General features: G+C 38.9%; 1 protein-coding gene and 1 long non-coding RNA gene across 2 annotated transcripts; both read right to left on the bottom strand.

Moving 5' to 3' along the window:
• Positions 1–4,619: 4,619 nt before the first annotated feature.
• Positions 4,620–6,664, bottom strand: LOC143711993 (axonemal dynein light intermediate polypeptide 1-like). The gene is made up of 6 exons (XM_077204226.1): positions 6,315–6,664; positions 6,053–6,189; positions 5,418–5,587; positions 5,152–5,330; positions 4,801–4,965; positions 4,620–4,725 (listed from the first exon to the last, which is right to left on the bottom strand). The coding sequence occupies exons 1-6, from the start codon at positions 6,393–6,395 to the stop codon at positions 4,684–4,686; spliced, it is 774 nt and encodes a 257-aa protein (XP_077060341.1). The 5' UTR covers positions 6,396–6,664; the 3' UTR covers positions 4,620–4,683.
• Positions 6,665–9,317: 2,653 nt separating this feature from the next.
• On the bottom strand, positions 9,318–10,147 carry LOC143712179 (uncharacterized). Its single transcript, XR_013195021.1, has 3 exons — positions 10,039–10,147; positions 9,631–9,701; positions 9,318–9,458 (listed from the first exon to the last, which is right to left on the bottom strand). It is a non-coding gene; the product is annotated as an uncharacterized LOC143712179 (long non-coding RNA).
• Between the last annotated feature and the right edge of the window lie 8,481 nt (positions 10,148–18,628).

Genomic DNA, 18,628 nt, shown 5'->3' with positions numbered 1-18,628 from the left:
GTTCTGGTCATGTGGAGAGAAACTTGGTTCCTATCCAAAGGTCCTGTGCTGGGGGCTCTTTGTCGTCGCATAACGCTAACGACGGATGCTTCCCTCACAGGGTGGGGGGCGGTCATGAGTGGTCGCCCAGCCCAAGGTCTGTGGCAGGATCATCATCTTTCGTGGCACATAAATTGTCTAGAGATGTTGGCTGTGTTTCAGGCTCTGAAACACTTCCTAACAGACCTGAGAGGCCATCATGTGTTAGTTCAATCAGACAACACGTCGGTGGTCTCTTATATAAATCATCAGGGGGGCCTGCGGTCTCGCCGGCTTTACAAGTTGGCCCGTCAGATCCTCCTGTGGTCCCAAGGGAAGCTACTATCTCTGAGAGCAATGTATCTCCCTGGGTATTTGAATGTGGTAGCAGACTCCCTGTCGAGGCAGGGGCCGAGGCCAGGGGAATGGAGACTCCACCCCGAGGTGGTGGAGCTCCTTTGGTTGAGTTTCGGTCGCGCCGAGGTGGACCTATTCGCTTCCAAGGAGACCACTCATTGTCATCGGTGGTTCTCCATCACTCTTCCAGCCCCCCTGGGGTTGGATGCTATGGTGCAGCCGTGGCCGAGGTCACGTCTGTACGCCTTTCCCCCGATTGCTCTGTTACCAGGAGTTCTGGAGAGGGTCCGCCGGGACGGGGTCAGTCTACTACTAGTAGCCCCGTTCTGGCCGGCCCGAGTATGGTTTGCGGACCTGATTTCTCTCCTGGACGGTTCTCCTTTGGAGCTCCCGGTCAGGAGGGATCTACTCTCCCAGGCGGGGGGCACGATACTTCACCCCCGCCCAGAATTGTGGAAACTGTGGGCTTGGCCTCTGAGGGGGCCCAGCTCATAGACTCCGGTCTCTCAACCGAGGTTGTTGAGACCATTCTTAACTCCAGAGCTCCATCCACGAGGAAGCTTTATGCCTTGAAGTGGAAACTTTTCACTTCTTGGTGTGGAGAACACCTGCAGGACCCAGTTAACTGCCCAGTGGGTGCAGTGCTGGAATTCCTGCAGGAGCGCTTCTCCACAGGGTTATCCCCCTCCACACTAAAGGTGTATGTGGCGGCACTAGCTGCTTACCACGTCCCTTTCAGTGGAGTTTCTCTTGGGAGACACCCGCTTATAACTCGTTTCCTCCGTGGCACTTTGAGGCTGAGGCCAGCAGTTCGTACGAGGGTGCCGACTTGGGATCTGGCCATTGTATTAGAAGGTCTTTCCCTAGCTCCTTTTGAACCTATCGAAGAAGTTCCCGAGAAGTTTCTCACTTTTAAGACTATCTTTTTGCTTGCTATCTCTTCACTAAAAAGAATCGGAGATTTGCAGGCTCTGTCGGTTTCACCCTCGTGCCTGGAATTTGCACCTGGCATGGTTAAAGCTTTTCTGCATCCTAGACCAGGTTACGTTCCTAAGGTTCCTACTAATATTGTTAGACCTACGGTTCTGCAGGCTTTCTGTCCTCCTCCATTTATGTCATCGGACCAGGAGAAACTTAATTCTCTCTGCCCTGTTAGGGCATTAGACGCTTATCTCCACAGAGCTGCCCTGTGGAGGAAATCAGAACAACTTTTTGTATGTTTCGGGCCACCCAGGAAAGGGTGTCCGGCGTCTAAACAGAGAATGAGCAAGTGGGTGGTTGAGGCTATCTCACTTGCTTATGAGTCGGCTGGCCAGCCTTCACCTTTGGTTGTCCGAGCTCACTCTACCAGGAGTATGGCTGCTTCTAAAGCTCTTTTGTCGGGGGTTTCCCTGAGTGATGTTTGTGATGCGGCTGGATGGTCTTCACCGCATACTTTTATTAAGTTCTATGACCTAGACTTAAGCTCTACCCCTGGGGCACAGGTGCTCTCGTCCTCTGTGCGCTAGTCTCACATGACGGTCGTTTGGTCCTATGGCGACGTGGGTATTCGCGTTCCCGCAGCGTTTGACGCAGCTCGAAGTTCCCTTGAAAGGGAACGTCTCGGTTACGTATGTAACCCTAGTTCCCTGATAGGGAACGAGACGCTGCGTCGCTCCGCCATACTCCCGGCACTCCCGTTAGCGCTTCCTTCAAGCCTATCAGAAGCTAATGCGCTTGTGTTTTTGGGGTGCTTTATAGTTTCCTGGTCGATGACGTCACCCGCCTATGACGTTTCATCTCTCCATTGGGCTGATTCCATACGTGCTTCATGACGCACAACGCAGGGGCGTTCCCGCAGCGTTTGACGCAGCGTCTCGTTCCCTATCAGGGAACTAGGGTTACATACGTAACCGAGACGTTTCCCATTTAAAACACAATTTTTAGTTTTCATTTTAATCATATAATTTTATTGAAAAAAATGTCTCAAATTTTCATGTTTACTCAATAATGCATGCTTACACACACACACACACACACACACACACAGACACACGCACACACACACACACACACACTTTTGGGATGTTATTGTGGAAATCTAATTTAGTTTAATATAGTTGATAAAATGTAATTTAGTTTTGTTGAATATTTAGGTAATATAGTTTAATAATATTAAACTATATTACCAGTCCATCATAATAATAAAAAAATAGCTTTAACACACACACACACACACACACACACACACATTTGGGATATGTTATTGTGAAAATCTCTTTTAATGGTCTATAAGCATTTCACATATTTCTTTGTGATGTAATAATATAAAACTAATTTAAAAAATAGCTTTAAGCATTTGTTTGTTAGCCAATTCTGAAAGCTGATAAAAAGATTACACATGTATAATCCTGCTGCTCCCTCTAGTGGACATCAGTGGTATTACGGCCTATTGAGTTGAAATGAATGAATGGAAATTTGGTTTTTCACTTATATCTCGGAACGAGAAAGTGAAAAAATCTGAAACTCAGAACTTACAGTATAGCAAACAGTTTGAAATATCATTAAATATTGGAAGTTGATTACAAAATTGTGTTTATTCATTATACTTTAGTTACATTTATTTTAATTTCAATATATATATATATATATATATATATAGCCCTTTCAATCGACAGTGTGCAAAAATTAGAATAGATTAGAAAGTACATTAGAATAGAATGCATAAGAATATACAGAACAGGTGCATAAAAGAAATACAATACAACAAGAAAAAAATAGGGCTAGGTTTTTGTGTTTTTTGTTTTCTAAATCATATTCTTCTTTAATGCAATGTTTCCTATAGCCTTAACAGTAACGTTTGTGTATATTGTGTTGGTGACATGAAAGTGGTCATAATTCTTATTATTAAATACCTGCTGTTGCAGATTTATATAAATAAGTTAAAAAAAGGGTGAATAAATAAAACATTGTTTTTTCACTGTTATTTTACTGTGTTTTTTGTTATCTTATTATTGACCATTATGCCGGCTGTTGCAAATTTGCAACATACCAAAATTTCGATTTATTTGTTGTGCAAAAGAGAAATTGATAATCTCAACATTATTTACCATCTACTTAAAGGCAAAAACACACATAAAACATTTTTTTATATACAGCGATATAAATGCAGGCGTTAAGGGGTTAACAGTAAGTGGTGGTTTCAGACATTATTTTATTAAAGTGCATTTGTCAGTGCCGCACTCTTACTGACTCTTATTCTGCGTGACAAAAAGAAAAGCTCGTACTGAAGGCGGAGCGGTTTGACCAATCAGGTGAAAGGGGCGTGTAACTTTTGACAATTGAATGCATCATTGCTAAATAAAAGTAATTTACATTTTTCAAAACAAATGATTACTGACCCTAAACAATATTTAAATCTTCACAATAATATGAATCAATATTGATATAGACAGCAATATAAACAATATTTAAAAAAATCTCCATAATGCAAGGTAAGACTTGCAAACCCAGTTGAATACACTGAATATTTCCTCAGAGTCTTTTCAGAGATGTTTCAATGATTAGGGGATGTCTGGTGCTTTAAAGAAGTGAGTAAAAGACACTCAACCTCTTTTTGTTTTCCAGCTGTGACAGTGGGCAAAAAGAGGAAAGCTGTGGGAGACGAGGATCCTGCCCAGGCTACCAAACTCACATCTAAAGAGGCATGGACTGTTCTCCCAGCTTATCCCAGCTTGAGACCAAACTAATCTCTTCCTCTCTGTCGAACTACTTCACCCAAACAGAAAAGAAGCCTGGAGCGCGCACAGAGACTGAAGAAAGTGGGAGTCCGCTATTATGAGACGCACAATGTCAAGAACAAGAATAAGAACCGAAAAAATGCCCTTGGATGGAAAGAAATCCAAACGAGCTAAGCGATAAGACCTGGTCAGAAACCCAGTCGCATCAATCCCCGTTTCCATCGTCGTGTCGGTGGCTAAACTGGAACATCTGGAGTGGAATCACAGTGATTGGTGTAAAGGTGAAGGTTTGGTTGATCTGTGATGCAATCGTTCCAATGCACTTTATTCATACTGTGTCTCCAGCCGTCCTCATGAACATTATGACTACAATTCATTTCAGCACTGAGCATTTTCACAGTTTTTAACTTAAGACAGTGTGTCCTGATTCAGCAGTGTTGAATGGTGGATCATGTACACGTGTATCTATGTCTGTTCTTTTTCTTTTGTTTGGAGAATAAAAAGAATGAATAAATACTCAGAACAGATGCTTTATAAATGTTTTATTCTTTGAAACTGAATAGTTTGTGTATTCATATTCTAATAACATCTAGGCGTTATTCTTTAAGGTATTTATGACCTTCAGGTGTGCCTAAAAAATAAATGGACACATTAGAGTCTGAAAAAGTAATGTCAGAAATCCTGATTATGATGATCTCTGCTTTACCTCGAGTTGGTGGTTGCTTCGTTTGAGGACATGGACCTCTTTGGCATGCTTCTTTTTCTGATTTTCATCCCGTTCTGCTTCCTGTCTCTCGATTGCTTCACATTTAGCCTTTTGCGTATTCAATAGCCTCTCCGAATCTCGCTTCTCGCTCTCCAACTCTGAAATCTACCAAGAGTTTTTATCTCAATGAGTAGAAAATGGTAACTGTCCGGTCTTGCTTTAAAGATAAAGATTTTTCTTCTGCAGAACACACACACAAATAAAGATATTTTGAATAATGTCTCTTAGTGTTTTTTCTTGTGTGTTCTGCAGAAGAAAGCAAGTTTTTGACTTAATTATCCCTATAAGGACCTTGTTCTCCATGTCAGACTTTCCCTGCTCCCCCTGAAGTGCTTTCCTCATGCCAAAGGCCGTACTGCTCTCGTACAGTGCCTGATAGACAGCGATGGTCATGCGAGTCTCATCTCTTACTCTCAGCAGCAGGAGGCCTCGCTCGGCACAGTTAATGGTGACTTGTCTGATTAACTCATCTAAGAGATTGAAAGAGGGGAATGTCATGTAAATCGACGTCAAGAGATATTAACATGACACTTCATTTAGAATATATGTATTTTTACCAAAGCACTGCGAGTAGAGCTCGCTGCGGACTGGGCAGATGCCGGTCTCTCTGGCCTGCCTCTCCTGCAGGGTTTTGTCCAGCTGTTCTTGCAAATGAATTACATCCAGTCGTGTGGATGGAGCGCTGGACACTGGCTGCACCCATAACTGGTTATCCTCCATCCATTCCCTGCAACAGAAACGTTTGTATGATTTATACAGTTCCATTCAAAAGTTTTTTTAAAAGCTGAATTTTCAGCATCATTACTCCAGCCTTCAGTGTCATATGATCCTTCAGAGACCAGTATAATATGATGATTTGCTATTCAAGAAACGTTTCTTCTAATTATTATCAATGTTGAAAACAGCTGTGAAGCATTTATTTCAGGATTCTTTGATGAATAGAAAGTTGAAAAGAACAGCATCTATCTTCTGTACATCTTTTGTCAAATTAAAAATGTCTTCACTGTCACTTTTGATCAATTTAATGTGCCCTACTGAATAAAAGTATTATTATTATTATTAATCTTACTGAGCCCAACATTTTAAACGCTAACTAATGTGGTAACACACTAGTGTGTGATGTGATTAATGGTAGGTATCAGCACCCAATTGAAGAAAACTTCTAGTAATCATTGTAAGAGTTTTATTTTACTTTGGTGGTAGAATGGCATTTAGGATCTCTTGGGTTTGCTGCTTGCTGGCATCCGCTGAGGGACTCTTGTGTTTGGGTGGAGGTGGGACCGGCCCGGTGTCAACCATCTGTTGGGGACTCACTTTCCAAGGGCGACTCTTGTGTCAAATGTGAAGGAAGAGATGAAAATCAAATGTTAACGCTTTATTACTACAACAACGTTACTTTACTTTGGCAGGTTTGTTTTTATTCGTATAACGTAACATACAATTACTGTACTTACCTTTGGAGATTTCCTCTCTGTATATTTGCTCACAAACACCGGATAATCATACTTCAACAAGGGGTTAGACGGAGTAATCATGCTTATAATGATAAAGTGGCAAAAAAAAAAGCGCAGAAGTAAAAGAAAAAGTCTGGGTTTTGTTTTAGGAAAACTTCAAAATTCCCTCGGTAGCGCTGTAGAAGTTTCGTTTACGTTGCTATAACAACCGGGCTTGTAATAGCCAGAGCCGTTAAATATTAATCAAATTAAAATGAATTTACGTTTAAATCAATTCTTTACAAACTATACTGCTAAATTTACCGATTAAATATTTATGACTTTTAAGTCTTTTAAAATAAATTACTCACATATATGGGTGGTATTTTATTTTTCTAATATTTCTGTCCTAAAACACAAGACCGAACTCGCCACTTGGTGGCACTACCACTGATCCAGAGCCACTGATTCAGAGAGAGTTGCGACAACGGAAGTTCTAAATGCTTGATTGTCACGTGATTCGCGTAAGCCTCAGATAGTTCGAGGAAGTGCTTCGGCGCCATTTCAAATCGATGGAGTTAGAAAGCAGAACTGTGATTTTTGGTAGTTTGTAGTCAATAAATGCGTTGGTTTACAATATAATACATTGACATTTGGATGTAGTATGTGTATGTAGTTACAGCAATATTGCTTTTAAACGATAAAAATCTGCTAATATGTAATGTTTATTGTGGTCAACCAGCCTTGCCTGCCTTTGTTAACATATTTTCTGGTTATGCACTTATTACTATATAAATGAATACATAATATATTTATAGTCCTGTTATATCTTAAACCTCCCAAAATGTCAGGTTGTGCAACTGTCCGCACAAATGAACAGACTAAAATACTAATTTAAATGGTGTTTTAAGAATAAAAATGAAATTCTATGGCATCATTTTAACCGTTCATATAAACAAATTTCATACATTTCAGTAGATTTATAGCTGTTGAGATAATTGAAAACCTTTTGTCAAGCAATTTGCATGTCAGAATGGCACAACTGCAGACATGGCTCTCTTATTATGGTAATTACAGTATGCATGATAAAGCATTGTCCAGAGGAGCCTTAATGATCCTTGTAGATCTCTATCAAATACTGTAAAAACTGCTTACAAGTAGGAGTAGGTTCGTACACTTTCAGGTGAATTTAAACACTTAGAAATGTTCACAACTGAAACTTGTTTAAATACATTGTTCATGACACAAATATATACATTACATCAGTTTTGAAAAGATTTAAAAAAAAACATTTATTTGTTTATTTGTCAATGACCTATATATATATATATATATATACACTTTAGCACTGATTTAGCACAAAGGGATTTATAAATGTCTAATAAACTGTACGTCAAGCATGTTGTCTGTCTTTTCCTCTATGTTGTTCTTGTTCTGTCCGACACACAGAGCAGAAATATGCTCAAGTCAGGAGCATCTAAATAGAACTAAACATTTTGTGCTAATCATACTTGGGTGTATCTGCACTTTTTCACAAAGACCAACACTGGGAAGTTAAATATTTATTAAAAATAAGGAGCAAGTAAAGTCTTGCAAAATCCAAGGATCTTAGACTGAAGGTGAGGAACAGCGTCAGTGCAGGAGTCTTCAGGATCCACTCAATCCCCTTTGAGCTTCTTGTGTTGAAAGAGATAAAGGAAACAAAAACGGGATAAATTGTATATAGTAGTCAGTATATAATACAGTTATGGTATTTATAATACCCCATTGTGTGATTTGATCTAGAAAATGGCTTGCTGCCGTTTTAAGCATGGTTTTTTAATCTTACTTATAAACTTCCATCTCCCTTTCCCATCAATACAAATCAGCTGAGCTGAAACATAGACAGGTAATAGTCCACAGAAACAGAATGAATAAAAAACTCCTACGTTTGTGCTTACTCAAACATGAAATCTAAAATAAGGATTTTTTCCCGTTATTGCACATTTAATATGGAATGAAACCGATATTCTCATTTTATCAATTACAACTATCACACTCCCCAATGTTATATTTAACCCCTGTTTAGAAGTCTTTCCCTCTTATTACACAACAAAGGATAAACATGCATTAATAGAACGGGTTTAACCATTAATAGGCTGTTCGTGGTTTGTAATGCGGTATTAACTTTATCCAATGACCTTTATTTACCTGATAACGTCCCCTAAAACTACTAATTTAGAGAGCAATAATCAACTAGCATGCTTTAATACATAAGTTAATTTGATTCAGATGTACTGATAATATACAATTTTGTTCTTTAAATGTCTTACCTTTTAAAGTGCATCACAAACGGTCTGTTCTGCTGTAGCTCTACCGCGCTGCTGCTACTTCCGGGAACTATTGAGAGCCTCCGCGAGCCGCTGTTCTGTCGATCTGTCCTACCTTGTCAGTTTTTCCTACTGTAGCGCAAAATTATAGCCATATCTATCGGTTCATCCTACCACATCGTAAAATCCTACTGCGCGTTTCTGCTTCGCGTCTGTGACTACATAAAATATTTCAGTGTAACTTTGCCGAATATTCTTATTAGGCCATGGTACGGTGATTTTACAGTGCAAAGTAACGTTACCTCATCAGATTGTCCTATGAAATAAATGGGTAGGATGATTTTACAGTGCAAAATACCTCATCAGATTGTCTTACCAGTATGAAATAAACGGGAAGGATGATTTTACAGTGCAAAATACCTCATCAGATTGTCCTGGAAAAATAAACAGATAGGATGATTGATTTGACAGTCTAAGTTTTTAATCTGTATAGTCCCTGGACAGATGTTACAAATTTACTCTAAACCAGATGATAATGTAAATTGAAATAAGATTAGTTATTGAGATCATTTATAATCAAGCAGATAGAATATATACAGAAAGGAGATTATTAATCAAATTCATTTCAAAATTCAAAATCATGCAACACAGAGGCACAATACAAAACAAGTAAAACAATAAGTTATTAATATAAATATGAACTAAGACCACACTGTGCTGCAGACTGTTATCAATGCAAATGATAAAGGGACATACACTCAAACTATACTACACACTTTTTGCACATAAACACATTTAGGCTACTGAAGTTGCAACATTTAAAATGTGCCCATCTATTGCAGCTCTCACACTGTACCTGAAAATAAAAGAGATGAATATATATGTAAATTAGTACATTTAAAACAATATAGAATCTGAAAACATGAAAAGAAAAATTACCTTTTCATTTAAATAACAAAATTCTACAAAAAAACATGGCACATAAAGTTAAACTATTGCTTTTTGGGTGTGTGCATTATAAGTTGTACCATTTCAATCATGCTTTCGTTGGGGTCGTCTTCCAGCATGCTGCAAAGCACACAGTACTCCTCTGCATTACCTATACATTTGTTAACATTAAAAAAAGATTAATATGAATTCATTTGACAATCATATCATAGTGTACTAAATGTCAACATAAACGCCATGAAAAAAATTCTCAGACCTGTTCTGAAATTACATTAAATCAAATCATTCTTGCATTACTTTTTGCATCCTTCAAGTTATTTTCTACTCTGAAAAATGTATTTAATCAAGTAAGAATATCCAAATATACAGAGGGGATAGAGAAGAAAATTATAGAGTGAAGATAGCATCTACAGAGGTGTACTACATGACACACTGTACATTACAATACATACACTACTACGGTATTACAGAATTAAAACAGCACTCACCTCGACATCCAAGAAGTGTGCAGGCTACTTTCATGCGTGCTGAGCTGACCGCTTCAGGCATAGTCTGAACATTGCTGATCGTTCCTGTCAGCAGGTATTGTTCAGCAAACTGAAACATTAATTGACAGATGACTTAATTAAATTCATTATAACACTTCCAAACCTGAAGCCACTCTTGAAAATATATGAACACATACATTCAATACCAATACTCCACAACTGCTGGAATCCATCTGCAGGTCGTGCTTCAGGGTCCGTAATTGCCACTGGGCTGTTTGCTCATCACATCTCAGTTTTAAAAAATTCCTAGATGTCGTCGAGACATTTGTACTGTTTAGAATCGAATAGCATAAAAAAAAAAAAAAAGATGAAACAGTTCTAAAAAGGTTACCTCCAGTTCCGCAGAATTTTTATGAATGAAAACAGCTGTCACTTTAAGACCTGCCGCTGCTGAGAGAGATGCGATCTCACACGCCTCACACTCTTTACGATCATTTGATACTTTATTTAATTAATTTAAGACTGATCTTATGAGGACACTCGACAAAACGGACATTTTGACATAATTGTGTGTGTTTATATTTTACACCAAACAATCAAATCATATGCCCCGCCCATATCTAGCCTTATGTTTTCATGAAAAATGCTAATATGATCAATGGTGCTAGCTGGCTTTGTATGAATGTGCCCGTAAACAGTTCTCATTACTGCTATATATCTTTGTATAATAAAAATTAACATAAATAGAGAAAAACTTACCTCAGATGAAGAAGTTCTCACGCAAGTAGTAAAATATTATGGGCGTGTTGTTCAGCGTGACAAAAATGACGCAAAATTGATGTGCGCATGCGCAGTAAGCCTTGGTAGGACAATCTGACGGGTAGGATGGAATGTCAGGACACCGCCATTGCGGTAAAAAACTGATAAAACGTCCCATTGAAGTCATTGGAGCTGTCGCAGCTCTCACTCTATATCACTCTATATGGCCCACAGGGCTGCCAACTCTCACGCATTGGCCGTGAGACACACGCATTTGATTGGTTTCACACGCTCACACGCCACACTCCCGATTTCTCACGCTGAAGTGTCAACCCGGTCGGTCAAATGCCTGAAAGATGAGTTTATCTATAGATCTACCTGTTGAGCCACTCGTGATCGACTAATTATACCGCAAAATAGTTAAAATCTCCCGTAATCTAGAGCGAGCGCGCACGCGAGACAGAGATTGTGCTTCAAACCGGGTAGCGCGCGCGCAACCTTGCGTGTGCAGAGACGCCCCCCGTTGGACAATGCCATCTCCATTCCTCCATCCCCCCCTGCCCCACCCCCCCCCCCCCCCCCCCCCCCCCGTTGGAGAAGTCTCACGCCAAGCTAAACTCAAAAGTTGGCAGCTTTTGGCGCATGTAATCAGACATCGTATAGATAGACGCCCTATCGACGGTAGACAGGTACAGAAGCATTTCTACCTCATAGTAGCCTACTAATATGCACTCTTTAATAGGTACAAATGTGCAGCTTCTGTACCCGTCTACCGCCGCAGTGACAGCTTTTGTACCTTCTTTTCTGAGATCGTACTATGATAAAAGCTTCAGCAATTCAATTAAATGTAATGTTAAATGAGAATTTTATACCGTCACATGTCTATAAAGTTTAAACTAAGGTAGGACTATCAATTTGCTATTACATAAGCAGAAATATTTAAAAACCTTGTGTATAGCCTAATATTCTCATAATGTCTCTTTATATCCCCTTATTAATATAAAACATTTGAAAAAAATTGCATTGCGCCCCTAAAGTTTTTAATGCGCTCCTTAATTTGTTTAAACTCCTAATGTGCTACTTGGGAGAAAAGTAGCTAAGTCAATCCCAGAACTCAGAGATTGTTCATATTTTAATATTTAAGAAGGATATGAGGAGGAGAGCTACATACGGATTTCAGAATAGGATGAAAGCACTGGAAATTCAGAAAAAGGTGATTGTTTGAAGAAGAAAAAACAGTTCCAGTTTGAATTGTAATGCTTTTGATCTGTTGTCAGGAGATGAAGATATTGCTGAAACATCTAGAAGAGACGCGGGGGGGGGAAAAGGGAAAAAAAGAAAAATGGAGGTGCAAGTAGGCTACAAAAAACTCCATAGATATGAATGGATAATGTGTAAACTGACTTCAATATCATCGGTAACCCCCATTTTGTCTTTCTCTCCAGGAAGATGAGGTCATAACCGTGCACGAGCACAGGCGCAAATGATTGATCAAAAAATAAAAAACCTACATGCAAAATGTAGCACTCGAAATGCCCCTGGTTTCGTTAAAAAAAGAGAGAATAAATACTCAATTTTCAAATACCACTTGTTTCCCTGTTACTTGAAAATTCACTAAATTGGTGCAAACGAACCTCCAACAATAATAAGTAAATGAGTAATACATGATAAGCAACACAGTTACTACTGAACGAGTCCTTTTTAAATGAATCGTTCTAATGAATGACTCCTCGACTCTCTCACTCACTTCTGCTTCTTCTCTGAATGAATCAGCCGTTTTAAACGAATCGGTTGACTGAATGATTCAATGAGTAACTCGTTAAGACAACGATTTGCTGCCACCTACTGGCGGTATTAGTATCATTTCATTTTAGCTGAGGAACTGAAGGATGAAGATTGTTGAATGCTGTTATTATGTCTCATGTTTTTATGTTTTCAGTAACACTAGTTCTGGTTAAAGAGATAGAATTGCAAAGGCCGTCTCTGCTGCTAACGACAGCGATCGGCTCCTCACTTTTGTTTAAATAAAATTTGATTTATTTATCTTAATTTAAAAATATATATATTTGAATCAAATTTATTTAACTTATTCTAATTTATTTATTTAGTTAGTTTATTCTTATTTATTTATTTAATAGACTGACTTCCTTTAAAATTTTCCACACGTTTTGACGCCCCCAAGATTAAATGTAAATCAAGATGTCAATTATCATGTTTTTTTTATCATAAAGATAAAAAACAGCCAGAAATAAACAACTATAAGTTGTAAACAAACATTATTCATTAAAATATCGATTTATAGTTCTTAGTGCCAAAAGATGTGACATACAAAACATTCAAAGTTGTAAACTTTTTTTCCAGAAAATGTTCCAATAAATTTAACAACTTCATCCAATTCGTCACTGTTTTTGACAAAAATGGTGGTATCATCCGCTAATTGGCTAAGTTTAATCTCTTTTCCAAACACTGAAATTCCTTGAAAACTTGCTTTTTTGATATGAGCAGCCACGACCTGAGTAACCAATGTGAAGAGAAACGGTGATATAGGACATCCTTGTCTTATCCCACGGCCCATATCAAATCTCTGACAGGTGCCGTGAGATAACTGGACTCAACTATTCCAACCATTATAAAGCGTACCGATTGCTTTTTGAAAAAAATCACCAAAACCAAAGAAATCAATAACTTTGAACATAAATAAAGGTTCAACAGTGTCGAACGCTTTATAGAAATCAATAAATAATATAAAAGAATCATCTGGGATAAGGTGTCAATTAAAGTCTAATATTATTTCCAATGTAGGAAAGAAAAGATTTTAGTATCACTATTTAACAAACTAATTGGTCTCCAATTTTCTAAGCACAATCTATCTTTGTTAGGCTTGGGTATAAGTGTAATAACCGCTTGTAGTGATGCGGGCATTTCTCCTAAATCAACTGCTTCCTTAAAAACAGCAAGTATAAATGGTGCAAGGTCATTACAAACATGTTTATAAAACTCCCCTGTCAAGCCATCATTCCCAGGAGATTTATTATCTTTAAGACTATTTATACAATTTTTAATTTCCTCAATATTTAATTCTTTATCACATGAATCAGTCTGACGTAATCTTATTAATACTGGTTGATAAATTACTAAGAAAACAATCTGCATCATTTAACTGACTACTTGAACTATACAATTTACTATAAAATTGATTAACAAAACAAGAAATATCCTTGGGATTATCATTAGTAAGTCCATTTATTATTAATTTGTTTACAGTTATTTCTCTATTTCTTTTTTCTAAACCAAAAAAATATTTAGTATTTTCTCCTCCTGCTTCCATCCATTTTTGTCTCGACCTGACAAAAGCTTTCTCTTCATAAATATTATCCAGCTCATTCTGCAATGTAGCAAGCTTTAACAATTCAGTGCTTGACATATTTTTGTTATTTTTGCAAGTGAGGGATATTATTTCATTAATTATTTTGTTTTCATTTTCATTTTCAATTTGTTCACAAAAATCATTATGTTTCAATAGACTATTATTTAACTTCATATATCCTCGTTTAACTCTACTTGATTGACAAATTACCAAATTAATTTTAATAGATATGCCTTTGTGATCTGTTAAAACTGATAGTAACAAATTCAACTCTCTCTTTTAGATGTTCTGAAATGAGCCAAAAATCAATACGCGATTGTTGAGATTTGTCCCTATTACTCCATGTATACAAAAGTGACTGTGGATTTTTATTCCTCCATATGTCAATTATGTTTAATTAATAAATGTTTAACCTATTTGAGGCACCAAAAGAAAACCAAATGTCACAACCCCACTGATTCTTCCAAAAAAGCACATCATCTTAGGAGGCATGAGTTTCTTGAATAAAACAAAAATCTGCTTCTTTACCTTTACAAAACAAAAAGAGCTTTTCTTTTTAGCATGTCTCGTATACCCCTAGCATTAACAGAAAATATTGTTATTGACATAACCTCGAACAAGGGGGAAAAAAACCCTAACAATTAGGTGAACAATGAGCGAATTAAGGTTGAAAGTGTTGAGAATGTATAAAGGTTAATCTTACTTCCATCCTTTCGAGAATCAGTCACATTATGAAGTTTTATTAACTAAGTTCGGGAGGAGCACGTTCAGATAATTAACACGAGTGGACAGCAATCAGCAATCAATGATAAAGGGTACATATAGACTCAACAGTCTTACCTCGATCCATTGACTGTTTGCAGCATTTAGTATTCTATTCGACGAAGAAATCACCAGGGATGCATCTTCTCACTCCGTCGATCCCACGGTCATCCCTCCTACGCCGGTCGGTGCACTTGAGCCCCCGGCCTCTCCTCGCGGCCGCACACCGGCCCGATCAGCCCGGCGCTCATCAAGACGCCATGACCAGTCTTCGCCGCCCCCGGCAAGACTTCCATCTTCTTCCCCAGCTTCCTCCTACCGCTCGGCCGTCCCGACGATCCCACCCATCTGGAAATGGACCGTAGCTGGATTGAGGCAAGCGCTGGGTAACTCCGATTTACAAGCTTCAAGGAAAATGAATAAAGCGGAGCTGTATGATTTGTATGTCTCCTTAAAGTCAACTCCTAAGTCGACCCACAGGCAGAGCAAAGCCCGCAGGGCTCAAAATTCGCCTGCCCAGTCACCATCCTCGTCTCCCTGCACAGGACGCGGCTCGCTTCGCCCATCGAGCCGCCGCAGCAACAGGCCCTCAGCGAGCCAGGGCCGCGCTCCAGTTTTCATCACGGCAGGTCCACTACCACCTTTTGACGAGGCCCAGCCCTCCACCTCTGCTTCCGCCGCCGCAGCACCACGTACAGCCGGGCCCAGCGGCCTCCCCGCAGCCGCTCAGTTATATTCTCCTGCTGTACATAACCCTTTTCCTTTTCAGTGGCCTCCAGCTCCAGTTGCAGACACTAGCGCGAAGCTATCGCCGCTAGCATCACAGACCCAACAATGTCAACAGTTCTACCCAACAGGTTACAACCCCGCCCACTTCCAGTGGCCTGCAGCACAAGTAACTCAAACAAGCGCGGGCCCGCCTCCGCTCGCAGCCCAAGCTCACACTGCTTTCTATCATCCCTCACTTCCTCCGACTAACTTTTCTTCTCAATTTACAGCAGGTCATCCAATCACAAGGGCACCGCTGACATTCACAGCCCCGGATTATACCCTTCCCAGCTCTATCATACAAACTAAATCACCATATTCTCTTTTCACAGCCACTCCGATGCCTGTGCCGCCCAACGCAGTTGCCATGGAACCCCCACCAGTTTCTCAATCCATCCGCGCTCAGATCCTCTCAGAAATTCAGGATGCTGGCTCTAGAGGCGGATCAATTCCCAACTCCAGTTCCTCGCTATTCAGAGCTAATATTCCCGTAACCCACCCATTAAAACCACTGCTCGAAGCATCACTCGACGGTATCCTCCAAGCAGTATCTCCCAGGACCCTTCAATCCTACGTTACTGCTTGGAGATGTTTTAAAACATTTCATGTCTCTTATAACTTACCTTTCCCTGATTTTTCTCTTGCGTGCATAGAGCTAGTAACTGTAAACGGGAGACCATTTACATTAATGGAAGACTCTGGTGTAGCGACAATGAGTCTTACATTAAATTAGCTCAAATTATATATAGGGAATTTAATAATTAATCATGAATGATTAATATATTGCATATTACAGTTAAATTATCGAAGCTGAAAATAGATCGATTGTATATATGAATGATCACCATAATGGGTTATGGTTCGTCATTAATATATCAATAGTCTTATTACAGATCGATTATATGAGATAACCTTAAATGGAATTAATTTAGTTATCGAACAATCTGTTTGTCCAGCAAACGGCCGTAAGATTAACTTATCAATTTTCAACAAAAATTATCTCTTTCTTATAATTCCAAAAAAGCTATTTTCTGGCCATGAAAAATCACCTTCTTGTTATTATAAAATTTAGGTTACTGAAATAGTAACGAATTGTAAAGCTTTGTAGCTAAAGGGTCGAACACTTCATTGACTTTGTAAAAATGAGCACTTTAGACAATTAGCAATCAAGAATATAATGGTTTTAATAAAAAGAAACTACGGATACAGAATTCTACATTTAAACCCGGGATACATGTATGTACAATAAACAGTAAAACTAACGAGACAAACGAATAACAACGGGAGTGAGAGAGAGAGAGATTGAGTGAGAGAGAGAGAGAGTGAAATATATATATATATATATATATATATATATATATATATATATATATAGAGAGAGAGAGAGAGAGAGATAGAGGATGAGAAAGTGAAACTAACGGTCAGGATGAGAGAGATCTCCGGGGTGATCGCAGCATGGCAAAAATCACAGACAATAACCCTTAGAGAGGCAACAAGAAATCACATCAATCATATCAAATCAATAACCTATTCTTGCGTATATGGTTCTCTTTGTGTGAGCTGAAGAACGCAGAGTCGTGTGCGTGTTTGTCCTTCGGCGCTATAGGCTTGTTCTCTCGTGTCTTCCGGGGCGAGCAGACTCGCGGGAAGTTTTAAAGGTTCACCGAACGTGAAGTTACCAAGGAAATCGTTCAGAGTTCATCTCCCTCGGGAGGGAGAGGCGAAAATGAAAATAAAACTTAGTAAAGAAAGGAAAAGAAAAGAAACGCGGTGTAAAGCTCCCTAAGGAGCCATGGGACCGGAAACCTCTCACAGGGAAAGTGCTTTTTTTTGAGAAACTCCTGTGTCAGTTTCTTATAGAGAGGAGGGGTTCACGCCTGCTTCGCGTATGTGAACCAATCATCTTAGAGCATCTCGAGCGGGAAAAGTTCTTCTTTGTCTTGTCAGGATAATTGATGATGCTATAAAATTTTGTCATTTCTAGCCAGAAAGATTGTACACACAGAACAATACATTTTACTGTAATATCCTATGTATGACTGGTTTAGTCAAAACAAGACGGTCAAACAGGTACCAAGAATGGCCGGAAAGAGTAGAAGAAACATAAAGTTACATTCATATGCAGAATTACACACATTTAATGTTCACTCACACGACTATAAAGCCATAATACCGGCTACCATGACCTAGGAAAGATCAAATTCATGTTTATACATTTCTTAAGTGGTTATACTTATAGAAAATATATAAGTGCAGAGTCTATTCCTCTTTCTTTATCAGAATTCAAGTGGGAGCTGTGATTCCCTTGGAATTCCTTTTGGGGGTCATAAAGTTTTATGACCTAGCAAGAGGGAGAGTTACAGAAGATGATACTGTTAGGTAATCTTTCTTTAGAAATACACTTAAGATTTGAAGTTACAGACCAGTCTCCAATTACATCTATAGAATAAGACAAAACTAATTAGATATGCATGCATACAGGAAGGTTAGATACAATTCTGTGTTATATACATTAAGGACATTCCTATCCTAAGTTGCACACAAAGGACGTTTGTGTGCGGGTATGTGTGGTGTGTGTGTGTGTATCCTTAGGGCATATTGTCCATCCGTGGTGTGCACCACGTGAGGGTTTCGAGAACAACGGGACCTGTTCCTTGATTGCGCAATGCGTCATAAATGGAGTTAATCAATGACCTGCTGGCAGACATGGGGGCACCATTTCACATGATTCAAGGTTTTGTGAATTAAACATATATGTGTTCATATTTGTTCAGTAGTGAAAGGAAAACAGGATTCGGTCAGTCGCTACACTGGCTTCAGAAAAATTATTGACCCATTACAACAGGCTATAGGAAATGATTTCGCTATCAACTCCTCAAATATCCGTGATATGGTGTCAAGTGTTGCTCAGGTGAGAAGGGAAAAGCTCAAGAA

This window comes from Siphateles boraxobius, unplaced genomic scaffold (genome assembly GCF_051911475.1).
Source record: "Siphateles boraxobius isolate OS27281-9 unplaced genomic scaffold, OSU_SipBor_1 5, whole genome shotgun sequence".
In the NCBI taxonomy this organism is placed as follows: Eukaryota; Metazoa; Chordata; class Actinopteri; order Cypriniformes; family Leuciscidae; genus Siphateles; species Siphateles boraxobius.
This window is presented reverse-complemented; position numbering and strand designations above follow the sequence as displayed.